At 44.4% G+C, this 26321-nt stretch overlaps 1 protein-coding gene across 1 annotated transcript in view; it reads right to left on the bottom strand.

The window, feature by feature from the left end:
- Window positions 1–26321, bottom strand: part of CEP112 (centrosomal protein 112) — a gene marked incomplete at both ends in the record, with an annotated part of 477771 nt that overhangs the window by 92562 nt on the left and 358888 nt on the right. Inside the window, 2 exons of the mRNA XM_080714112.1 lie at window positions 14995–15144; window positions 22081–22143. Coding sequence (XP_080570238.1) covers window positions 14995–15144; window positions 22081–22143 — 213 coding nt within the window. The remainder of the gene's footprint in view (window positions 1–14994; window positions 15145–22080; window positions 22144–26321) is intronic.

The raw sequence follows: 26321 nt of genomic DNA, 5'->3' as shown, positions 1-26321 counted from the left end.
GAGGACATCCACTGGCCAGCAGAAGAGACGAGACCAAGAAATATTACACAAGACAAGAGGTGTTTGTACAACAGGTGTTTGCACCCTGCGGCCAGCAGGCCGAACCTAGGGCCTCGCTGTTTCTGTAGGCATGCCTGTTTGTGGATGTGTCATCTGTGGTTGCTTTCTTACTGCAATGTCCAGGGCTCAGTAGTTGTGAAGGAGAGGCTGCAGAGCCTGCGAAGCCTCCGATTTCTACTCTCTATCCCTTTATAGGAAAAGTTCGACAACCCTTGGTCTAAAAGGGAAATTGTTGGTCAATATAGCCAAAGGGTGCATGAAGTTAGAGGACAATTAGAAGTAGAAAACACCAATGAGTCTCAAAAAGAGGTTAACAGTTTACTATTATCTAAACTTTATTACGTTAGGGTTAGAAAAGGGGCTTTGAGAATGGATGGAAGAGTGAAATAAAAAATGCATCAGAAGAAGAGCAAGAACTGGGTGGTAGCTAGAAAAGAGCTGCCAGAGAGACGCGGGAATGTGGTCCACCCACCCGTCGGGCCACACGTCCCCTGAGATGCTAAGGCCGAGCGCCACCATCATGGGACTGGAGAAAGTGGGGGCCGGGGAGCTGCTGCAGCAATGGCGTACAGGTAAATGTTAATAAGCTGGCTCTCAAACAAGGCGGACCTGCGCACTGTGCACCTGTTTCCCTGGTGGACCTATACAGAGAGCCTGACAGTGTACCTGTGGGCTTGCTCGGGCTGGTCCCGCGGTCCCAGCCCACCAGGGACCAGAGGGGCACACCTGAGTGTGGACGTGACCGATGAAGCTGGCCTGGAGACAAGATCAGCGTGTTGAGTTCTTCTAGGCGTCGATACTGAGAAGAAAGAGATGATGCTGTGGCAGTTCATACCAAGAGGTGTGTAAGACAGTGGAAAGTGGAAAGGAGGTTTAAATGCCAAGGGTCAGCAGAGGCTGGACAGACACCAGCTTCTGTTAGATTGGGCAAACAGTCAGTTAAGACATCACAAAATTGCTTTAAAACTAACTTATTAATGATCATCTTCCAGTCACCAGGACTCTGTCTAACCCGGTGTTTCTGAGTATACATGCATGTAAATATAGGTAATTATGTGTACGCACGTGTAAGTGGTATTCACACAGTGGTAATTTTGGCTGCTGGGGCTTGCTGATGTTTTCAGCAATTCTTCTGTTCACTGCTCTCATTTTGAACTATCTGACATAGTTTAGAATGATTATACTATTTCCGGCTGGTTATTTTTTAAATTTTCAAATATTAAAGCCGGGCGTGGTGGCGCATGCTTGCAATTCCAGCACTCGGGAGGCTGAGACAGGAGGATCACAGTTCGCAGACAGCCTCACTTAGTGAGGCCCTCTGCAACTCAGTGAGGCTCTGTTTCAAAATAAAGGATAAAAAATAGGCCAGGGGGTGTAGTTTGGAGGTCAAATGCCCCTGGGTTCCATCCCTAGTACCACAATTTTTCCCCCCAAATATTAAAAAAGCTAAGTGATCTCTGTATATTCTAATGATTTATTAACCAAAGAAGTTCATTTTGGGGGAAGGTTTATGTAATATTAAAATTAACCACATATAGTCACATACTGACTTCCAAAGGGTAACATGCCTAGTGTATTGTCTTTTTTGGGGGGGTGGGGTGAGAATGGGGATTGGAATCAGAGGTATTTTACCTCTGAGATACACCCCCAGGCCTTTTAATTTTTTAAAAAATTTGGAAACAGAGTCTCACTAAGTTTCTGAGGCTAGCCTCAGCTCCCCAAGTACTGGTATTACAGATGTGCACCACTGCAGGTGGATTTCCATTTTTTGGGGGGGTGTTAGGGATTTGACCTGGGGCATTCTATCTCTATACACCCTGACATTTTTATTTGGAAACAGGGTCTCACCAAGTTGCTGAGGGTTCTTCTAAGTTGCTGAGGCTGGCCTCAAACCTGTGCTCCTCTTGTCTCAGCCTCCCAGGTACTAGGATTATAGGTGTGCACCACCACACCTGGTCCTGTAATATTTTAATCACTCTCTCTCTCACACACACATATTTGCTCATCAAACCTTATTTCTTGAGTATATACAAGGCAATGCTTTGAAGGCTAAAAATACCTTGCATAGCACTTGAAGAATTGTGTCCACTGAACAAAGTATCTTTTCTGTCTGGTTTTGAAATAAAAATTTGCTAGAGAACAGAACTGGAGGAAAAGGTAAAACTGTTCAATTCTTCTCTGCTCACTTATTAGTATCGCTTCTCCTTGCTCTGGGAAGCAAGGTCATCATTCACTGCCGCACCGTATCCGAACTTATCTTCCAGAACATTCTTCCTGGAAAATGGCACTTCCACTGTCTGCTGCAAAGACTGAAGAGCTCTGTCTCCTTTTCTGAGTGAGCAGGCAAGCCTTCGTGGGTGGGATGGGAAATACGTTTCTATTCTTAGCATTATTAATTCTAATTCAGGAGGGCACAAAGAAAATGCCACTTTCTTCTGTGCCCTCAGGACGCACATGCAGGGGACACGAGAATTAAATAATGAACAGGTCCAAGCAAAGCCATTTGATGAGAGGCATTGGGGTTTCTTTCTGTGTCTCCATGCTACAAAACCCCACAATGAGGTTTGTCATTTTATTCCTTGGGAAATTGATTCCTGGAAGCTTTTTAGCACAGTGAACATTGGCCGATCGTATAAAATATTCCCCCCCACCCCAAGCCCTTCTGGTTACAGGCTAGATTTTTCGATGTCCTACTGGCAGGTGACCTTTTCTCGTGAACTCCGGTCAGTGGCCAAGGGGAGAGAAGCATCGGTGCTTTAAAATCTCTTTGCTATGCCTGCGAGCAAAAATTTTACAACATTTCGCCTTGATATGAGATCTCTGCTTGGACATCTGGCCTCACAGTGAGAAACTTTCAGTACGCTGGCTTCAAAGGAAGGACTTAGTCCTGGTGGTACGCCGAGGCAGAAGAATGTTCCTCAGTCTCTCTATGGAACTGCTGCTCACATTTCCCCAAATGAATTGTGAGCGCGGTGGATAGTGCCGACACACACGCAGAAAACTGTGCCGTGGCCGAGTCTTCTGTGGCCATTTCCCCCCGGAGGGTAGAAATGATGATCTCAGGGCGTCTCCACAAGGTGTGGGGAAATCTACTTGATTTTGCCTAGTGTAAGTGTTACCTCAGGAGTTTGAGCTCTTTTCTTTTATCTGCTATCTCATCACAAAACATAAACCCACTGCCATAAATAAAACGACAGGAGCTGAAGTGGCATTCGTAGTTCCCAGAGCCTCGGTTCGGAGGTAAGGAATCCATCGCGGAGCACGTCTCTAGCACTTAGCAGCCAATGCTCCCTCTCGAGAGACGTAGGGTCCAGCTGGTGAGAAAAAGATGAATGGAAATGCAGGCCCACCGTGCCCTATTTGCATTGTGGGAAGCCCGAAATCTTCTGAAAACCATACATTCTTCTCAAAAGGTTGTGGTTCGCTTATTTGGCAACGAAGCCAGTGTGCTGTCGTGAGGATGCTTGTAATCTCGATTTGTCCCGTTTATTGGGGATGTTTGTACATTTAGATGTTCGCTGACGTGTCTGAGACGGTGTGTTGCCTCAGCCCCATTGGGGAGAGAGCACAGCCCTACATCACCTTCTAAAATCTGTAGATTCAGATGAGTAAAACACATCCAACCTCAAGGACTTAGATGAGGGAACTGTGGATCGATATTATAATGAAGCAAAAACTTCACAGAAAAGATGACATGTAAGTCTGAGGGGGAAAGGTCTTCTACACAGAGCTCATGGACATTTAGAGGCCCAGGATTCCAGAGAAGACTGGGGCTGATGAGGCGGAGAGGGGGTGGGCCAGGCAGGGGATTCTTAAAAATTTTGTTTTTAGGGTCCTCTTAATAATACACAACCCCAGAGATATGAGTTATATCTGTTGGTAGGTATCACATTAGAAATTTAAACTAAGAAATACTGACACATTTAATTCATTTAAAATAGTAATTATAGGGCCGGGTGTAGTGGCACATGCTTGTAATCTCAGCATTTGGGAGGCTGAGACAGGAGGATCACGGTTTGTGGCCAGCCTCAGTTACTTAGTGGGGCCCTATGCAACTGAGACCCTGTTTCAAAATTAAAAAAAAAAAAAATAGGGCCGGGGGTATGGTTTAGAGGTAAAATGCCCCTGGGTTCCATCCCCAGTACTGCCGCCCAAATAATTAAAAATAGCAATTATAAATTTATTATGAATGACCATAAATATATCTTTAATAACAATGACTATTTATTTTCAAAAGCAAAAAAAAAAAAAAAATCCAAGTGGCCGTGTTTTATATTTCTGCAAAACTTTTCAATATCTGGCTCAAAAGAAGGCTGCTAGATTCTTATATCTGGATCCAGTCAGTCTCGCAAAATGCTGGTTTTTTTTTTTTTAATTTTTATTTTTTGTGGTACTGGGGTTGGAGACAAGGGGCCTTCTATCTCCAAGATACAGCCCCTGGACCTATTTTATTTTTTATGTGAAAACAGGATCTAAGTTGCCGAGGCTGGATTCGAATCTACAATCTTCCTGTCTCATCCTCCCACGTACCGGGATTATAAGTGTGTGCTACCACGCCCAGCTCAAAATGCAGGTTTGATCGAAGTAACGGAAGAAGATCTAGTCTCACCAAGAGAATTAGTTAGAAAAGGGCGGATAATTTTGTTACCTTTTCAGATGACTGGGGGATGCTTTGTTACTACACCCAAACTTGACAAGTGGTAGCTTAAAAGTTTGTCGCAACGTGCGATCTGCTGTTCCTCCAGGGAACTTTTCATATGTTTACACTAAAAGCCCTTGGTCGCTTTTGTACTTTGCATGGACCTATCAGTCATGCCTGGTTTTGTAACATCAGGTATTGGTCATCTGGAAAACATGGTTCAATGAGTCCTGTAAATCTTCCAAGTCCCACTGACGCACTTCGTCTCTTCCTGCCCCTTTCTTCCAATTCATCTCGCTTCTAGCACCGCTGATTTAATCGGGAAAGCCTTTAAACGTTGGGAAGCTGTCAAGCTCACAGTGGTGGAACTAGTTTTCCACATTCTAATTTTTGCTTGAAAGCACAAGTCTTATCATTTGCAACAATACAGTCAGTCGTTACCCTTGAAGTGTCAGGCTCACTTCATTCTTTGTGAGAAAGTGTCTGCCAGATGCTGGGACGTGAATAAGCACAGGTTGTCAATTTTTCTTTTGGAGCAGCTAGAGTTCAGCCCACACTCAGACACTGAACTGTTTCTCCTTCAGACACCGGTCCTACTTCTGGATTCGGCAGAAATACTTGTATTAATATTAAAAGTAATGTGTCCTCAAGAGCTGAGGTTCAATGAAATTAATACATTTTATTGTTTCTCTGTTTCCTTTTTTAACCGTAAGTATGCGGTGGTAAGAAAAATAATGATGACCAGTACGACTTCAGGTGACCAGCAGGTCTAACCCATTAACACAGAAAGGCAAATGATGTCTCCTTTTACTATGAAAATAGGTTTGACCTTGTAGAGTCCCTGAAAAGGTCTCAGGGATCTGCAGGAGTCTGAGGACAACATCCTGAGGACTGCTTTCAGATAATGGAGCGAGTCCTGGCTTCATCCTGCAGGCCTCGGTAAGTTCCAAATGACATGCTACGTGTTGTGTTTTGGAGAGGTCACCTTATCAATGGTATGAGGGACAGATCTGAGAAGGCCTGCGATTGACAGTGATTCTAGATAGGAGAGATCACAGGAGACAGGATCAAAGGCGATGGGGTTCTGATTAAGACAGTGGGAGCTGTGGCTGGGGAGGGGGCCGGGGGTCTGGAGAGTCTCAGATGCTGCCCACAGGCTAGACAATGAGAGGGACAGGAAGGGAGGAGCCTTCAAGAGGACTTCCAGAAACCCGCCTTGAGCGACTGGGTGGACGAGGATGGTACTTTAGCCCAAATAACCAATACACAAAGAAGAGTAGCTTGGGGTCAGGGGAAGAGCAAGAGGAGGATATGTTCAGTTTACAGAGGCTGAGTTTGAACTGGCGACCGGCCGTCTGGGAGAAAATATTCAGCAGTAGTGAGAAATGAGGGTTGAGAGCTCAAGAAAAAGGTATTCAAACCCCATTCAGCCGGGCGCGGTGGCGCACGCTTGTAATCCCCGCGCTTGGGAGGCTGAGACAGGAGGATCGCACGGGTTCAAAGCCAGCCTCGGCTACTTAGTGAGGCTCTCAGCAACTCAGTGACCCTGTTTCTAAATAAAGTATAAAATAGGTCTGGGAGTAATGCCCAGAGGTAGAAGAGCCCCTGGGTTCCACCCCCGGTACCACCACCAAAAAATAAAAATAAAAATAAAAACTCAAAACTGTGTGGCAGTTTACACAAAGGGAGGAAACTGTCCTAAAGCAGTGTATACAACATGTCCCCAGCGATGCCAGCATCTAAATGTGGGGAGAGAGAGAGAGAGAGAGAGAGAGAGAGAGAGAGAGAGAAAGGGAGAGAGAATGAACGATCCAGGAAAGTGGTACTAAGGGAGTGTTCAGAGATGGGTTTTGTGTAGATTAAGTCACTGTTCACAGATGTTCAAAATCTGCGAGTAGAGTGGGAATATACTTTCCCTGCTCCGCTAAGGTAGGGAGCGAGAGGCTGAGGACGCGGAGGCTTCCCACTCATCTTCCTGCACCTCTGCAACAGGAAGAGGACACCCCAGGCAGCTCAGTGTTCAGAAGCTGTACGACAAGTAGAGCTGTCCCTATGGAATCAAAAGCCTGGAGTCAAACCCAGGCGATGCCCGGACCAATCCAGCCACACTCGTCACCCAGAGAAATGCTGCTTGAAAAATAAATGTTTGCTATTAAAATGATCTGAGTTTTGGAGGTTGTTGTTATATAGCACTAAACTGGCCAATGCTGACCAGTACAAGTTCCTTGTTAAATGCTATGAAGAAGTCAAGCAGGCTCCTAAAATCAGGTAGTAGATTGAGTTTCCCTCTCCTGATATCCAAACAGAAGGAGCAAATAGGAGTAAAAACTAGAAGCTGAGGGTTTAGCTCTGTGATAGAGCATGTGCTTAGCATGGGCAAAGCCCTAGGTTCAATCCCCAACACAAATAAATAAACAAATAAATAAATAAACAAACATAGACAATAAAAACTAGCAACAACACACTGACAGAAGGTACAGGGTAAACCTGGCTTGGTGGTGCATGCCTGGACAGCCTCAGCAATGTAGCAAGACTCTCAGAAACCTAGTGAGAGCCTGTTTCAAAGCAAAAAATAAAAAGAACTGGGGGATATAGCTCATAGGTAGAATGCCTCTAGGTTTAGCCCACAGTAACACACACACACACACACACACAGAGAGAGAGAGAGAGAGAGAGAGAGAGAGAGAGGGAAAATGAAAAAGAAAAAAAGAAAGGTAAAGGATAGTAATACCATCATAATACAAAACACCACCAAACACCTGTGGTCGAGGAAAGAAGTCCAAATCTGGAACACACTGGAGAGCTGCAGCAGCTCAACTTCAAATCTGCCATGATCCCCCAGTGTCATCTTTTGTTAGGAGTCAATACAATTCTGAGAATTCTCGTGAACATCATCAAATCTAGAGAGAAGAGAACTGGGTGGATAGCCTCAGCTTTTGCTCTTAGAAAGATGTGGTTAAAAAAAAAAACACAACAGATAAATATCTGGAAAGTGAAGGCTTCAGGATTTCATGGGTTTAAAAATATATATTTGGATAATTTAAAACTTGAAGGGCTAGAAGATGCCCTTCTCCAGGTGGGTAGTGTGAACCCTGAAACACAACCAAACGTCTGCATGCCGGCCTCTACTCCAGCTCTTCCATCCCCTGCCCTCGGCTTACAGAACATGCACAAACACTACAAATCAGTTTCGTGTCCACAGAGAAGAGAATTACTATGCACAAGAAGTATTTGGTGCGTAATGCTGAGCAGTGAGCTGCATTCTGGTTGATTACTGAATCTACGCTGGCTCATCTGTCAAACCTACAAGATAAAGGGCTCTTTAGGAACCCTCAAAAAAGCGCATCACGTATACGGGGGAACGCCTGGTCTCTTCCAGCCTTCTTCACAGCAATATTAAATATGCTAATTCTGGATGCATGATGTTTACAAATGGGAAAGAATGTGAGCAAGAATACTGGGTCTATCTAACATGTCATTCAAGCATCATGATTAATCTGCAGGTGTGTGTGTGTGTGTGTGTGTGTGTGAGTGTGTGAGAGAAAGAGAGAGAGAGAGAGAGAGAGAGAGAGAGAGAGAATGACTATATATATATATTTTTTTTTAAATTTTTATTTATTTATTTATTTATTCATTTTTTTTGTGGGTCTGGGGATGGAACCCAGAGACATTTGACCTCCGAGCTACACCCCATGCCCTATTTTTTTATTCTTTATTTTGAAACAGGGTATCACTAAGTTGCAAAGGGTCTAAGTAGCTGATGGTCTCAGCCTCCCGAATGCTGGGATAACAAGTGTGCGCCACCACGCCCGACTTGAGAGAGAGAGAATATGGATGAACCTGGGAGGGGGTATTCCTACCGCTGACCTACACCCCCAGCCCTATTTTCTTTTCATTTGGAAATGGTTACTGCATGCTAAGCTACCATGTGCTGGCCTCGAACCCATAATCCTCCTGTGTCAGCCCTTGGAGTACTGGGATTACTTAAGTGTGAAAAGCTACAGGGTAGAGAGAACTATTTAGTAGCATCTAACCAATTAGGAACCAAATCAAATTAAAATCTCTGTGACTGGATACACAAGGGCATAAGTTCCCAGAGTGTCGATAACCACCACACCATGGGGTGGGGTGGCTCTGGATGAAAGACAGATGCAGTAACAAATTTGTATTCTTTTATGTATCTAAAAACTTTCAGCCCCTAACTCAATTTTTCAGCCCCAAATCAATAAATTCTGTTCCAATGTTCATTTTAGGCTAGTTTCTCTAATCTGTTGAATTAAGATAAAATTACATATTTTTCTAAGAGAACCCCCCAAATAGAATCTGGAGTAATGTTCATTTTAGAAGTCTGTTTGGCTTTCCTTTCCTTTGTTTCCTTATACATAACAGGCTGTCTGAAATGACGTTTACCTTAATTCTGCAATGGCTATCTCTGGGGAGTGGGGTTTGGAGTGACTTAAAAACCTTTTATTTTTTTCCCCCTGCATTTTGAATTGTCATGAGCACATGCCATTTGCTATTTTTACCAAAAAGAGAAAAAAAAAAAAAAAGAAGGATGTAAATTGTTGTGAAGTTAGCAATGTGGACTTGGGGTTGTTGAAAAAATATTTTTTGTGCATCATTCGGTATGGTTGAGGAATGGATGGGAGAGGGACACTGGACCTTTAGCATAACCTCCTGTGTAGTCTAAGATGGCCTCAAGACCTCGCTGTCCCCCCCCACTGAGCGGTGTCATCTATTTACCTACCACTTGGTTCTGGACTGGCCCTGGGACCCGGCATGACCAGGTGACACTGTGACTCTTCCCCGGCGGGCCTCACAGTGCGGATCCACTTTATCCTTGACTAACGCTGCTTCTGTCAGGCCAGCCAGCCGCTGAGGGAGATGTCTGACTGTTCTGTTAGAGACAGAGGCCGCATGGGGAGGGCCTGGAAGCATCTCAGACATTCCAGCTGGGTCAAGTTCCCTCTTAAAGGTACTCTGCAGGGTCTGGGAGAAAGAGAACGCCGCAGAAGAACCACTCGGCTGCCATCTGCCCATATTCCTGATCCTAAGAATGATGCGCAGGTGCCTTAGCTGTTGTTCTAAGCTACCAAGTTCTGGAGTATTCTGGTATGCAGCAGAGATAATTATTTTCATAAGCTTGATTTTTTTTTTTTTTTTTTTTTGGTATTGGGAATTGGACCCAGGAGCATTTCTTCTTCCAAGATCCACCCTCAGTCCTATTTTTCATTCTTTAAGACAGGGTCTCACTAAGTTGCAGAGGGCCTCACTACATAGCTGAGGCTGGCTGCAAACCTACGGCCCTCCTGTCTCAGTCTCCCAAGTACTTCCAAGTACTGGCATTACAACTGTGTGCCACCATGCCCAGCTACCTCGAGCCATTTTTATAATTTATTTTGAAACAGGGCTTCACTAAGTAGTTGCTGTGAACCTGTGATCCTCCTGACTCAGCATCCCAAGTACTGGGATTACAAGCATGAACCCCTGTGCCCGGCTCAGCTTGACTTTAAATGTAGAAGTGAACTAAAATAGTAAGTGGTCAAGAAGATTTTATTGCTTCTTATTGCAAAAGTGAGGTTATAATTTAAATAAACATAAAGAAAAATCAATACAAATCCATGATATCTACTAGTAAAATGTTGACATTAATTGAATTATTTTTCTCTTGATTTATATTATTATTTGCAAAAACAAACGAGCTCATATGATTTATGGAGAGCCTTCTTAAAATAAAAAATAAAAAGGACTAGCACTTATGGGTTCAATCCCCAGTTCTGTGCATGCGGGCACATGTGCACATGCGCGCACGCACACACATACATACACACACAAAATGAAAAAAATGAACTCATATGTACCTGTTTTGTAACCTGCATTTTCATGAAGAAATATCATGTGAACCTTTTCACTTGCTTAAACATCCTTCTCCAGCCTGATCCTCAGCAGGGCAGTCTTCAGTTTATTTGCTACGGTGGGAGCTATGGAAAGGGGATAGAGCATGCAGTGTGGCAGGTGCCTGGCCTGCCGCAGCAGCTCAGTAATTTACTGAATAAGTCACATTGCTGCGTGGACACCAGGACAAGCACCTTCTTGATTGACTGGCGCTTGGTGCACCTCTGGAATCCTCAGCTTAAGACACGTTCTGGCACCAGGTCAAAGGTCAGACATGTCTCTTAGGCAATTTTATGATGATAGGTATTGCCAAGTTATTCCCCAAAAATGTTTTATCAAGTTACCCTGTGTGACTTGGTGCCATTTCAGTGGGGTTTAGTAGGCTGCTTTACACTTCGAGTGTTCTCTGAAGCATTATTATACTATCCATGGAAACACCAGCCCTGATGGAGTGAGAGCTGGCTGGCTCTCCTCCTCCGCTCCTGCCCGCCTGCCCGGGGGAGCTCCCTTAGCCTCAGCGTGAAGCCAGCGGAGGACGGGTCACAATGAGCGTGCGCACTGTTGACAGCAGCAGCAGCAGCAGCAGCGGCAGCAGCAAAGACATCTGAGTTCAGAACATCAAGCCTGATGGTGCCTGTGCCTCTGTTGAGTATCTGCAGCTATCCATGTATCTAACCTAGGTCTATAAAACACTCAGAGTCCTAGGAGAAATTCTAGACGGAGGAGGAGAAACCATAGATGAGCAAGTAAGGAGGCCAAACCAGGGGGGACGGGAGGGGAAGAGGGATGTACATTCACAAACACATCAACGTCAGTCACTAAGCCAAACATGAGAAGGAGGGAGGGGGAGGGAATGGGGTGGGACTTGGGGAAGGGCTGAATGGGTGGTGTGTGCATGCATGCCTCTATCTTGTACCCCATTAAGATGTATGACTACAATGCACCAATTTTTTTTTTTTGGTTGTACTGGGGTTCCTGGAAGCCCTTCTACCTCCGAGCTACATTCCCAGACATATTTTTACATTTTTATTTGGAAATAGGGTCTCCTAAGCCAGCATGCGCAGCTGGCTTTGAACCTGCGTGACCCTCCTGTCTCTGCCTCCCAAGTGCGGGGATTACAAGTGTGCGCCACCACGCCCGGCCCAATATATATATATATATATTTGAATGCTGTCTCATCCAAGCAGACAGAAGAGTGTTGTGTGGATTTCCAGGCTGACCTGGGCACTTAGTCATATGACTCATTTTCGGGGACAGATGTAGTGTCCTAAGTTTTGGTATAATACTTACAGGACAGGCTCTCATGGAAGACAGACAGAGTGGTTGGAAGGCAGTGTGGTTGGGGCTGGTTCTTTAAACACAGAGCCTCAGTTCCCTCATTTAGAAGCTTGGGATGATGGAAATAGTTTCCTCATAAAGATTCCACTTGGCGAGGGAGGCTGAGGTTGGGGAAATGGTGGGCAGGAGGGTGGCCATGGTGAGCTGGGGCTGCCAGGCCAGTGGAGGGGAGCTCCCGGTGTGGTGCCAAGACAGAGACGTCCAACAACACCTGCGAACATCCCCAACTCTGTATTTGCCATCAGTCGTTAGGTGGTGATGCTCAGCCGAGTCCACCAAGCTAGGATCATAAGCCCAAAGGTACGGCTTCAATGCTAGATCCTAAAGCCCATGCAACAGAGAGGCTTTGGATGAGGAAGGAGAGAGTGAGCCAGAGCAGAGGCTTCTGGAAGCCTGCAGGAAGGATGCACAGCCCCAGAAGGACCAAACCCCTGAGGAGAGCATGGGTTGTTTTCACAGTAGAAGCTACAGGAGTGAAATAGCAAATCCACCTTGAAAACGTCCATGACCAAGACATTGACATCATGTGTTCTGAAGCTGGGGGCTGTAGTGCCTGCAGGGTTAAAAGGAAAGGAAAATTCCTTTTTAAAAGAATGGTATATAGACTATCATTGGATTTACTTTTTTCCCCCTCTTTCCCTTTTTTTTTTTTTTAAAGATTGAGTGGTACACTAATGAGAGTTTGAAATTAGAGGTGATTTATGTTTTGTATACAGATTTCAGGGGTTTTTCTAATTTTGTAGTTTTACCTAATTTCCAATAGTTATAGAAATTAAAGAAGTTCAAAATAAAGACAAAATATTATTTTAAGGCTTAAATTAGGTAATGGGACATTCTAGATGAATGAAAATGTACGGTGGAGAGTTGCACACATACAAGCTGAATAAATATTAACTGCTGTTCTATTATTTTTGTGATATAGCCTGGGGAAAAGGAACCAAGGCAATGGATGCTAATAAATTATCTTAACGATTTCAACGTAGGTTAGTTAAAAAAAGTCATTCAGTGTATACCTAATTTGATGATACTGGGATTCCTGGAAGCCCTTCTACCTCCAGGCTACACTCCCAGACCTATTTTTTTTAATATATTTTTATTTGGAAACAGGGTCTCTTAAGCCAGCGCAGCCGGCTTCAAACCTACGCGATCCTCCTGTCTCTGTCTCCCAAGTGTGGGGATTACAAGCGTGCGCCACCACACCCGGCAGTGTATACCTAATTTGAATGAGACCAAACTGAACTATATCCTAACTTTATTTTAGTTTAATTCTTTATTTTCAGGTGATATGTGGAACATATGTTTCTTATATTTGCTATGTACATATAAGCTGTAACTTTGAAAACTCGGTCCTTGTGTTTTGGGGCTTTATTTGAAATTAGGATAAAAATGATCTTTCCCTTTAACAGGTAAATGAATTAAAACTGTAAGGATAAATAAGGAAAATTGTGCTGATTATACTAATCCTAATTCTTTCAACATATTTTTTAATCTTCCAGAAAACAATCCTAGGGCCAAGTTATTAGGGGTCATCTCATTTGTTTCTCTCTTTCTGTTTCTACTGTGGAATTAAATTATTTATTTAAAATTTGGAAATTACCTACTTGGTATTTGGACAGAAGTGCAAAAGAAATTCACTGAAAATGAAACTTTTATATAACTGGAACAATTTATGGCAATTACGCAACTCAGCTCATATGACAAAAAAACCAGATCAATGGGCTGAGACCTGGAGGATCGCAGTTCGCGGCCAGCCTCAGCTACTTAGTGAGGCCCTCTGCAACTCAGTGAGACCTGGTTTCAAAATAAAGAATAAAAACTAGGGCAGGGGGTGTAGCTCGGAGGTTGAATGCCCCTGGGTTCCATCCCCAGACCCACAATAAATAAATAAGTAAGTAAATAAATAAATAAATAAATAAAAATAAAAACAGACACTACCTATGCATCTCTAAGGGAAAAATAGGTTTGAGAGAGACTCGAGGTCACCACAATGTGAAAAAGAAACACCTCTTTCCCCCTCATAACATGTGGGGGTGAAACACCCACAGGTGGCAACAGGAGTAGAAGAGCCATGGAGGAGCGCGCCATCCCGTCGCGGCGTGGGAGGCGGGCCGTGATGGCCTTGGGGTCCGTTGGCCTTTTCATTTTGCTCAATATTATGCAGGCTTTAAAGGTATATATACATTAAAAAGGCAACTTACACAAACGCTAACACTGCCCTCGATTACTCGGATCGCTTACGAGAGGAGATGGAGAGGTCAGGCAGAGGAGGGCAGCGATACAACCCAAACTTTTCTTTTTTGTGTGCTGTAAAGTATTGTTAGAGCAGAGTCAAGTGACTTAAAAATAATCTTTTGCTGAGAATTCTTTATAGATTTTTTTTTGTTCTCTTTTAAGCCTTATTTATAAAGGTTTCCAGATGCTTAACCTCCTAGATTAAACACAGCGTGGCGTAGACACTTACAACAATATCCACCGCTATGAACCTAAGAAACACTGCTTTGAGAGCTAACCGCCCATCACCTAAGGAATCAGGCCCGGGGAATTTTCTGTTGCTGTTTAGGTGTTGGAACAACCTTGGTTCTCTGCAGCAACAGTGGACCCTGCGCTGGGTCAAAGCGCCTCCCATGGCTGGCGTTCGAAGCTTCCAGTGGGTTCTCATTCTGCAAACACACAGTGAAAGGGTGTGGGCAGAGCCCGGCAAGCAAACTGGAAGTTGACTCCTGAGTGTGTTCGGCAGCAGTACTGGGCTCAAGTGGTCATTCTGATTTCAGGAGACAAGTCCAAAGTGGTTCTCAAGAGAAAGGACAAGGTATTTTTCAAATATTTGCTCAATGGGCATGGACTGGGCTTCCCCAAAATGACTTCTATGCTGGTGTGCAATCTCTTAGAGGGGAGGCAGCCTGAGCCACTGGCTACGGCCGAGCCAGAGTCCAGCGGCCGGGGCCACCGCAGGCTGTGTGCGGGCCAGCTACCTGCGCTCGTCGGCCCGCGGGCTGGGCTCCAGCCTCCTTTTAATTACACTAAAGCAGCGGGCACCACTGGTTCCTGCGTCTTCAGATTACCTTGATTGCTCGGTCATTATCTCTAATCAGCTGCTGCTTCTCATCTTCAAACTTTTGTATGACATCCTGGAGCCGCCTTTCTGCAGCAAGCTGCTGCCGGCTGCTCTCCTCTTTCAGAGAGGAAATGGTTGTCTGAAGTTCTGCTATGATCTAAAATGAAAACAGCATGCTGTAATTCCACATTCTCCAGCGAGAAGCATCTATTTTATATGTATTTATGCTTAACAAAAGAACGGATTTGGCAAAACTCGATTCCACAAACTAAATATTTTCAATTAACCTATCATGCACTATTAACGCATGAAATTCCACGCAATGAAAGACTAGACTAAAGCTGTGAATGGTGAGCAACTGCCGAAGCACATATCCTTGGAAGGCATTGCCACTACAACATTCCACAGTATTTACTCATCAGAAGAAAGAACATCTGTGATCTTGGAAATATGAAAAGCATCAGATTCTATTTTACCAAGAAATGTTCTCATTAGAGTGAGAGAAATCTCTTCTGCCTTTTAATAAGCCTTTGAACTGAAACAACCAAAGAAAACAATGAACAGCTCACTCGTCCTGGCTACCAGGTTCTACACAGTAAGTCCTGGGTGTTCGCTAGCGTTTGACGTTCGCGCTAAGCACTTCAGATTCTCATGTCATTTGCTACTGGAGACAAGTATTATTATTACCTTTCTTTTATAAATGAGGACACGTTGCCATAGAGAGAGGCCAAAGAGTTTACGCTGTTGAAGAGGACATCCGGCGAGGACAGAGGCAGGACTGAAGCCTGCAGTCACTTCCTTTGCTGTGCGGATCGGTCCCTCCAACTAGCTGATTTTAGTTTTCTTTTTTAACAAGGCTTTGGTGTTGAAGAGAAGTTTATACTTCCCAATGGGATGTCTTTATCCTAACTGATACATAATCCAGAACATTTGTTTTGGTTCCTTAAGTAGTGTCAATTCAGAGACTCCTGCCGCATTCTCTCCTGTGAGAAGCGGCTCCCCTAGAGCAGGGTTCCCTCCCACTTCTTGAAGGAACCATCTGGTGAGGAACTCTGGCGTTTCATGGCCTATGGAGAGCAGTGCCCTTCCGTGGTTTTGGATGGATCTATTTCCTTTCAAATTCAATAGTGATGACTTTTTAAAAGCAGGAAATGGTTGTTTCTTCTAATAAAAGAAACAATATTAGTCCTGGGCTAGAATATAATTCTGCTGGTTCCACGGCAGGCGAGCTGACGGCTGAGAAGCTCTAGACTCCTCAGATGTCTTTCTTGAGTTCAATTTTTCTAACTATTGTTTGGTGACAACCAGATCACACACACAAAAATAGCAACTGTATGGAGTGCCCTGGAAGCTAAGCCCCATAAAATATTAGTTGTTTATTATTGACTTAAGTAATATCATCTTTACAATAAAACATGGAGTATTTATGCTTTTAGAAGTGCGCAAGCTCACTCTAACAGTGTTTAAAACTTAGAACGAAGCCGGGCGTGGTGGCGAACGCTTGTAATCCCCTCGCTTGGGAGGCAGAGACAGGAGGATCGCGCAGGTTCGAAGCCAGCCGCGCACTGGCTTAGGAGACCCTGTTTCCAAAATGAAAATGTAAAAATAGGTCTGGGAGTGTAGCCCCGAGGTAGAAGGGCTTCCAGGAACCCCAGTACCACCAAAAAAAAAAAAAAAAAAAAAACTTAGAACGTACACAGAAATCAAATATTAAGATAATTGTGAAATGATAAAATACATAGCAGCGGTGTGTTATGAAACGGGAACTGGGATGTTCTTCCCTGAGTGGAAGATGCTGACACCAGGCTAGGAGGGTTCTGATGAAACGTTTCCACCCTGGCGTCACTACCGTGAGACAGGAGAGGGTCGATTCTCATAGTCAGTGTCAAAAGCTTGAGCAAAGGCTAATCCATTCCCAGCCACAGGGGGAGAGGAGCTAGGGATAAGAAAGAACCAGATTTCCTTGGCCTAATGTGAAATTTCAGATTGATATTTTCATAAAAACATGGAGCCAAACAGTGAAAACAGCTTAATATGTCGATGCCTCCAGCTGAACAAACCACAACTTTATAGGCGTAGGGGTTTAATTCTAGCCTGTGTTTAGTTTTACACGATTTTATCAACATGTGTAGGTTTGTTTATACCCACAACCGCAGTCACATACTATATGTTTAAAGTATAAGGTCATTTTAGTCTTTAAAAAATTCTAAGATTGAGATCAGCGTAACTGACCAAGGACTGAAGAGAAATATTTTGTGGGATACTTCAGGTGATCATAAGGGCACAAAATGGGGCACCTCTCATTTCCTGGAGAATCAAGACAAGGACAACCCAAGAGGAAAGCCCTGCAGGTTTTGCAGGAGCTGCCAGCAAGGCCAAGCTGTCTGAGGAGGGCATGAACACTTTTTCATGGAAAATGAAGCCTTACATTTTTGGGGGTGAATAATGAGATTCCTATGGGGGAAATAATGAGATTATATTTGGAAAACTATTTTTAAAACTTCTAACGGTGACATGGGAGAGAATGTCAACACACTGCAGGTGAAATACCTTGGCTAGACAAATCGTTTGCCTGATAGACAGGCAAGATGGAGCAGAGGCTGCTAAAATAAGGCAGATTCATTAAGGGTGACTTTTAAAACAAGGGTTTAACAACTACTCTAAGACTGATAATCATCATCCGATTAACATGTCAGCTTCAGGTGAGCAGCAAAGCTTGGGTTTTTATGTCTTTTAGTCACAGATATAAAGTAGGAGAAAATGGACTTTTTGGCTTAGCCCAGTGCATATAACTAATGCTCAATAAATATTTAAATAGTGGAAAAACAATTGTGATAAATAAGAAAAGAAATCACTTGGCAAATCACCTGAGGTAAGCTAGCCTTTTCATAAGATAGCAATGCAAAAAAATTTCTCGGAAAAATAAAAGCCAATCTACACAATCATAATCCAAACCCTCTGGTTTTGATTGAATCATAATTAAGAACCATAAAATGAAATGTCACCCACCACTCAAATGCTTTGCCTGTATTAGCTTCAAAGAAAGAGCTGGATCAGAACATTTTCATATAGATATTAAAAATTAATATGCTGGAGAACAGAAGAGGAACTATTTCTGGCTGATGCTGTAAGCTCTAACTCGTGGGAAAAATGACAGGGACTAATAATTATTAAACAATGACTACTTTGCATACTTGTTAGGGGTCTGGTTTAAGGTCTTAAAACAACAGAATTCTAAACAGAGGTTAAATTTCTTCTTTAGCTTGTTCTATTATTTTTCAGACTGTAGTAGAGTTGGAGATTTTTTTTCCCCCTCTAAAACACAACAGACATCTAGGGAGGCTGAGGCAGGGGAATTGCAAATTTGAGGCCAGCCTGGACAACTCAGTGGCCCTTTCTCAAAAAAATAAAAAATAAAAAAATAAAAAATAAAAGGAAAGGGATGGAGATGTAGCTTACTAGAAGAACAGCCCTGGGTTCAATCCCCAGTACCATACAAAAACAAAATAATAACAAAACCAAAACCAGTAGCTAGGATAAGCCCGACTGCAGAGGGTTCGACCCTCTGCCTCTGGGTGGGCCCCGGGAGAGCCCCACGAAGCCAGCGCCCAAGTGCCCAGCACTGCTCGACACAGGGCGAGGCCCTGGGCAGGGCTGGGCTCAGCCGGCATCCCTGCTGTGCTCCTCTTCACTCTGAATATTCTCATCTATGTATATTCTTGCCAAGTATCGCGATCTTTCTTTGAGAAGTGGCTACTAGGTGATTTGGTTGAGAAGGGAAATGGCATTAAAACTGAAAAGGCAAGGATGATATATAATACTAAGATAAAAAAGCAAATATGGGATTCTGGTGAAAATAGTATCTATGAGCGTGCTGAGAAAGGGCAACTTGCAGGCTGGGAAGGGCGTGGTGCTCGGGCCTGCCCAGGGGTTAGCGTGCATGGTCTGTTATGTCCTAAAGGGTTGATACCATCTGAGAGATTAAGCAACTTCCTTGAAAGGGGAAAGATTTTTAGAATATTTTCCAGATTTAACCTGTTGCTCTCCCCGGTGCCAATGCATTCCTCATTCCTGCATTCAATTTATGACTTTTTGAGAGAGAGATTTTTCAAAACCTGATAAACAGAGTTGGGCAACGTTGCTTCTGGCGTCTCATCAGCTTGATGAGACAGAAGCTGGAGATGCCAGAAAACTTGCCCTTGAAAGTGGAAGAAGGAAGTCCAGGGCTCTGCTTTTGTGTGTGTGTGTGTGTGTGTGTGTGTGTGTGTGTGTGTGTGTGTCTGAGGATGGAACCCAGGGGTATTCTACCTCCAAGCTACACCCCTAGCCCTATTGTGTATTCTTTATTTTGAATAGGGTCTCACTAAGTTGCAGAGGGCCTCACTAAGTAGCTGAGGCTTTCTGCAAACCACGATCCTCTAGTCTCAGTCTCCCCAGTGCTGGGATTACGCCCCGCTTGAGCTCTGTTTCTTAATGCCCATTGAAAAATAACCTCTGTCTTGGAATTGACCAGCATTGTAGACCAATGTTTCTCTAATTCCAGTTCATAGGTATAAATTCTACAGATTCATTTATAAATATGAATATTTGTAGGTATTTGGAGGTTGGCAAACATACCATTATCAATGTGAGGTCCCCATCCTTTCATTTGGAGGATGGGCTACCTTTTCTGATGTTATTATGCCCTTTCTAAGAGTCTTCTCTTCTCTGGTGTTGCACCGTTCTTTCATGCATGAGATGGGAGCTACAGTGTATGAGGTTGCACTGGTCTGGACTTATGATGTGCCCTGAGACCTCGCAGACAGTAGGCGGCCATGTTGCAGCCATGTTGGAGGTGGACTTGGTTGTTGAGGAGGGCTCCCCCTCCCTCTGCTCTCTCTCTTCTTCCCACCACCAGGCCCTGAGCTCTGCAGACCCAGCCTGACATGGACTCAACCTCTGAAATCTCCAAACTCGTGGACAAATACATCTCTCTCTTCTAAGCTGTGCTTGGTAAGGCTTGCTCACTGGGTCACGGCAAGGAGAAAGCTGACTGAGACAATGGTTGTACTGTGCCATCTCCTTCTTTCCTTTTGTCTTTACTTGGGAAAATAGCAACCCACTTTGTCTCCAAAGTTTGCAGGGAAATGTTATCAGTTCTTTAATTCCCAAAACATAGCATCTAATGTTTTTTTTTTCCTCCTTCCGGACCTTTTGAAATCCCCCCTCCTTTATTTTTCTATGGCAATTTTGAGACTGCTTCCAAAATTGCTAACAATTATTAAATTCTTTGGCATGTATGAAGCACTGAACTACACACATTTTTGGCATCACTTTACTTAATGGTTAAAACTATCCTATGAGGTAAGTACAGCTACCCCATTTGACCAATTAGGAGTTGAATTCCAAAGAGGGCAGGTAACCTGGCTCAAGGTCACATAAGCAGTAGGACTGGTATTCAAAGCAAGATCGCTGGACTCCAAAGCTGAGGCTTTCTTCTACACTAACTTAAATTTAATTTGCTTTAATGTCACCTAATCAGCCTTCTTCATACATTCCTCCAGATGAATGTAAGCACCCCTGTTTATACTCTCATTATCTAAGTATTTTTATTAGCTATCTTATATCTCAGTCTCAGTCTCCTTCCCTATTTAGCACAAAGCTAAACAAGCAGGATGTAGGTGTGTGCCAGCTGCAGTTTTCATGTTTCAGTTTAAACTTTAATCTTGGGAGCGCTAGGATTTCTTTTGATTATGAAAACCCTTTTGGGGGGATTAAAAAGGACATTTCTCCATGTTTATTTCTCAAGGAAAGGCTGGCATAATAGCAATCCAGACAACCATCATCTCTTCCATGAACACTGTGACTCTTCATTCAGGCAAAGATTTTTGCTTTCCTAATAAGATGAGAATTATATAACGTGCATATTTGAGAAATAATTATAGAATTAAAGACGTTTCCTGATAACTATCACCAAAGTTTGCTAGATTAAAAATGTCAGGGGTTGGGTCGGGGTGTTGGTGTTAAGGTTCGGAATTCCCACTTTGAAGTCGGATCCAGGCTGAGTCTTGGTTTAGTCACTCACTAACGCCTGTGATCTCATCTCTCTGACTCTCAGTTTTCTCAACTAGGGAAATGGGGCCAATGGTACAGTTCTAACCTCAGAGTTCCTGTGAATGCTGGCTGAATGAGACCAAAGACTTCGTGCCTACAGTGTTAGGGAGAATCGTTCTGTCATGTTGTTACGACTGTTACGTGGTGACTTGTAAGAAGACACACATTTCGTTTACTACCAACTCATGCACTGTGCACGTGGAAAGATACTAGGACAAGCTGGTGTGAAAATCATTAGGTATGGAGCCTACAAAACTAACAGCCGGTCTGTCTGCAAAGTGAAGATGGACAGCATCCATTTGTTCTGGAATCAGCCCTACAACTAGGGAATGGTTGGCATTCCCGAAACCATGCCGCTGGACAACATTATAACGACTTAGGCAGAAAAGGTACGCTGAGCATAATTTTTCAAGCAGAGACAAGCATTCAATCATTGGCTTTTCTTACAGTAAAACGACTAGAGTTAACACCAAATAGCAAGCTATGGATGTAGGGACCGATGTTGTTTTTTTTTCTCAAAAAGAGTCAACAATTGCGCTGCTGAATCATTTATTTAACCTAGAATCATTTATCGTTTTGATTTCTGTTGTCATGCAGCCTTTAGCTGCAGCAAAACAGGATATTTCAAGAAAAGCACAGATGGTATCATCACACTGCTCACGTCATGAATGTAGGTGGTGTCTCCTGCCCTTGTGAAATGCATTTCAGCCTGGGCTTGTTCAGGTGCACAGGCGAGTTTTACAATGTGTGTGTGTGTGTGTGTGTGTGTGTGTGTGTGTGTGTGTGTGTTGGAGCAAATGACTCAATGTGCATATTTACAATGTTTAATAAAACTCAAATATCAAAAGCATGTTTTATTTAGTTATAGCCTCATCCAAAAATACGCTACTGAACCATGAGGAAGTGGGGAGAATCGGGCTTAACTCTCAAGCACAGAGGCTTTGATGTGTGCGCTTCGGTTTTGGTTTGGTTTGGTTTTTGCTTCTTGACTGTTGCTTACCTGGGAAGACTTGGCAAGCTTCTGAGCATACTCCTTCTCAATCTGCTTTAGCCTGCCGTTGGCCTGAAAAACACACGTACACAAACACACACACACAGTGACCTGTGAGCTTGGCATCTCTTCCACATGCCTATCACCAGGCGGCTGGGACGCCCGCCAGCTGCACCGCCCTTCTGGGGCAGCCAGAAAACCACAGGGCTTGTCTTTGATCTGACGCCAACTATTCATCACTTAAAAAGAAAGAGAAAAAGAAAAAAGAGAGATCTCTCCTGCCAATTATTAGACAAACATAGACTTCTGTGGGTAGAAAGAGAGATGGAGGAAGAGAGGTAGAAACAGACCCCCCCCCCCCCCCGTGTGAAGGCTCAGAAGGGAGAGGAAGGGGAAGGAAGGAAGAAAACAGAGGGGCGGGGAGGAAGAGAGAGAGGGGCAGGAGGTGGAGGAGGAGGGAAAGAAGGCGGTATGTTTATTACTCTTTCACCTTAGTTTAGAAATAAAAGAAATAGATGCTTCTGAACAAAGGCAGAGATGAGGGCTGAAGATTCACATAGCAGAGTTGAGCCCTGCGCTGCCCACCACCCAGGGCTATTTTTTGAAGTGACAGATAGGTCTAAATCAAGCAATGTTACGTCCTGGAACAAGGATGGCCTTTCCAGAGTGGGTCCACATAGCCTAGAACTTGGTCATCTCTCTGCCACTCAAGCTCCGATCCTTTGGGTGTGACCTGCTTCCCGCTCGCTGAACCCGCCATCTGCACTCTCCTCAGTGGTCAGAAAGGTCATGGTGACATACTCTTAGATGCATCTTCCTCCCACGTTTATTATCTTTTTTTATTGCGTATGCTATCCATTTCCTTATCTTTTTAATTTCTCTTAGGATTTCCTAAACTCTTACTGTAACACTTTCTATAAGAGTTTTAGAAAGTTCTGCCATCGTATTCCTAATTTTTAAGGGTTCTTGCCTGCTGAAGAGCAGCGTCACCACCCACTCCTTTCATGATTGAAGAAACGGAGGCACAGGAGGGGTTAAGCAACTTGCCTAGAGTCAGCATCTAGGAAGTGATGGAGCCAGGACGTAGTTCCCTAGACAGTCTGCTGAGAGCTCAGGGGCCACCACAGAGCACCCAGCATGGTGCCTGGCAGTGGAGTCCTGCTTCTCCAGAGGGTTGTAATGTTCTGTCTGTCTGTCTTTCTATCTATGTATTTATCTATCTATCTATCCACCTGTGATCGACTTATCTGTCCACATGTATAATTTTTTTCTGCTCAGGAGAGTGTGTGCTTTTTCCTGAGTTTCCTTTATTTATTACTTCTGCCAGCCTGTTTGGCTTTGTGACTTTCACTTTAGGTACTTCCCTTCAATACCTGGTGATTCTACACCACCCTTTCTGGTTTGAAGTGAAGCCCTCTCTGAGGCCGACTAGAAGCGGCTCGGGGTGGGCGGGCGTCCCCACAGGGTGTTACAAGGGGCCTGGGCTCTCCTGTGCCCGCCTCTGACCCAGCTTCCTTCTTGGGCTGAGCTGCCCAGAGCTGCGTTCTCCAGTGTATGGCCAGACGGCATATCTGGCTCCAGTGTTTTCAGGAGGGCACCCAGCTGTCGAGGAGAGCCACACTTGCACAAGCCCATCTTCATCCTTGCCCTAAACTGTACCCAAGTCCCCCCTCTGCAGAGAGCAAACCAGGGCCAGGGCAGGGGCAGCTCCATGCCCTCCGACTGTGCCTTACACAGACCTTGAATGCATCCTCCAGTTCCCCACCCCACACCCAATGCTCCTACCCCTGAAGCCATCCCGACGCTGACAGGAGAGACTGTGCTGCTCCTAACGGCATCCATGAGTCTCCTTTCTCCCAGAGACTGCTGGGCTGTGCACTCAGTTCTCCCAAGTCTGTTTCCAGTATACTGTTTTCTCCCCCATTCTCTTTGAAAACTTATAAAAATACTGATGTCTAGGGCCCATCCCAAGGCCCAGGTTGTCTTTATTTGGGGCATAGCTTAGGAGTTTTAATTTTTTAAATGTCAGCAGCTATTTCTAATGTTCAGCCAAGGTTAAAAACGACTGTTCATAGCTAGGGGCAGTAGTTCATCCCTGTTATCCCAGCAACTTGAGGGGCTGGAGTAGGAGAATGGCAAGTTCGAGGCCAGCCTGGGCAACTTAGTGAGAGTCAACCTCAAAATAAAAGGGGCTGGGGCATAGCTCGGTGGTGGAAGAGTGCTCGCCTAGCACTCCAGTCCTCAGGACCATAAAACAAAACAAAGCAAACACCTACTCTTCATGGTTGTTTTTTTCTTTTCTAATTTTATTTCTTGCACTTTAATGGTACTTCCTCAGGGAATGGAGATCGACAGGCAGGTTCTGCCCATCATACTTAACTGGCAGCAAATGCTGTCTTTATTTGGCTGTCATGATGGGAAGAGACGGCAACCCACTCTGGACACATCTCCATCTCAGCACCGAGGCTGAGCTGGCGATCACTGGTTAACCTTTCTCCTCTCTCACTAGATTGTGAGAGCCGGGGAGGGGGGGTGCGCAGGTTCCCTCCCCAGCACAGTGCCTGGGGCATAAATGTTCACTTCTGAAGGAACTGCCTCTCCTTCCCTCTCTGATGCCTGAGCCCGGAACTCTGAACTCAGCCTCCCATACACACGTTTCAGGGGTTCAGTTCAAAAGCAATTCTTTAACAGAGTTTTTTTTTCCCTTCCCTTTATCTTTTTTACATAAATCTCTGCATCCATAATCCCACTGAGCACACAGAACAGTTTTGTTTTACCACAGTAAACTGGACATGTGATTATTGTTATTTTCTGGTAGGCCATCAGACTCCATTCTAGCTCTATGACTAATAAAGCCCCTCTTGGGATTGGGATTTAGCTCAGTGGTATAGTACTTGCCTAGCAGGCCCAGGGCCCTGGGTCCCATTTCCAGCACAGTAAGACAATGAAAAATAATATATAAAATGAAGCCATTCAATTACATAATTCGGGCCACTCTAGACCTCCTGAGGTTTATTGGTCTTGGTTCACATTCTCTCCGTATTATCACAAATACTTGAAGTGTTTGTTGCTTTTTAAAGAAACACAGAGCTCCTGCTATGTGCCAGGCACTATTCTAAGTGCTTGAGAATATTTATCCACTGGGAAATCTAAAACTTAATCAAAATGTCTTAAGGATGAAGTTACTTTTCCCTAGAGAAGCTGGAGTTGGAGGAGCCGGTTTGTGCAGGACAACTGTCTGGGCCACGGCTGCTGTGTACGAGTGTGGCCGCACTCACTGAATGCTCACGAACCCAGGCGAGTGCCTTGACCACTCAATGTTCCAGCCATGTTTCCACTCTGGAACAAGAGCACTGACCAAAACAGACAGGAACGGGACTCTACCTTTGTGGAACTTCTATCCAAGAGAGTAAGCAGGAGAACTTTCAAAATACTCTTTAGATGGCATGAGTGCCACAGAGGAAGATGAAGCAGGAAAAGAAGGGGCAGTGATGACAGACACATACTCTAATTTTAAAAATGGGAAAATTACAGCTGGGCGTGGTGGCCCAGGACTATAATCCCGAGATAGGAGGACGCGGGTTCCAGGCCAGCCGCAGCATTTTAGCAAGGCCCTGTTTCAAAATAAAAACTAAAATAGGGCTGGGGGTGTAGCTTGGAGGCAGAGTGTCCCTGGGTTCAGTGTGGAGGGCAGTTCTAGAAGGCCTCCTTGAGAAGGTGACAGGAGGAAGCCATCCTGAAGTCCAGGGCAGAGCTTCCAGGCAGGAGGCAGTGGCGGGCAGGGGTCCAGGCACAGAGGCCCGCATAGCACGTAAATAGCATCATGCAGAGAACAGAGTGGCTGGACCAGTGAGCAACATCCCCCTCGAACAAGATGCATCCTGAGAGCGAGGGAGCGAGCGGGAAAACATGTGATTGTAAGGAACCTGGCTTTTAATATTAATAAAATGGGAAGTCAATGAAGGGTTTTCAGCATAGGACAAATACGTCATTTGACTTTAGGACTAACGGAGTCACCATAGCTTCTATTTGGGGTGTGAATTGAGCAAAGAAGCCAACCGGGAGGCTACTTTAAAAAATCCAGGATGGTGTCAGAGTTGGGGCGAGAAGTGGTGGGATGCTGAGAAAAAAATAACTGAAAGGAGAATCGATCTATGGGTATGCTGCAAGACAGAAAGAGATGGGTCAAGGATGACTTCAAGACTTTCGCTGGGCGATGTGTGCATGTACGCCTCCACCATCTTGCACCC

The sequence above is a fragment of the Muscardinus avellanarius genome, assembly GCF_963383645.1.
Source record: "Muscardinus avellanarius genome assembly, chromosome: 16".
Lineage (NCBI taxonomy): Eukaryota > Metazoa > Chordata > Mammalia > Rodentia > Gliridae > Muscardinus > Muscardinus avellanarius.
Note: the sequence above shows the minus strand (reverse complement) of the source record. Positions and strands in the feature narration are given on the sequence as shown.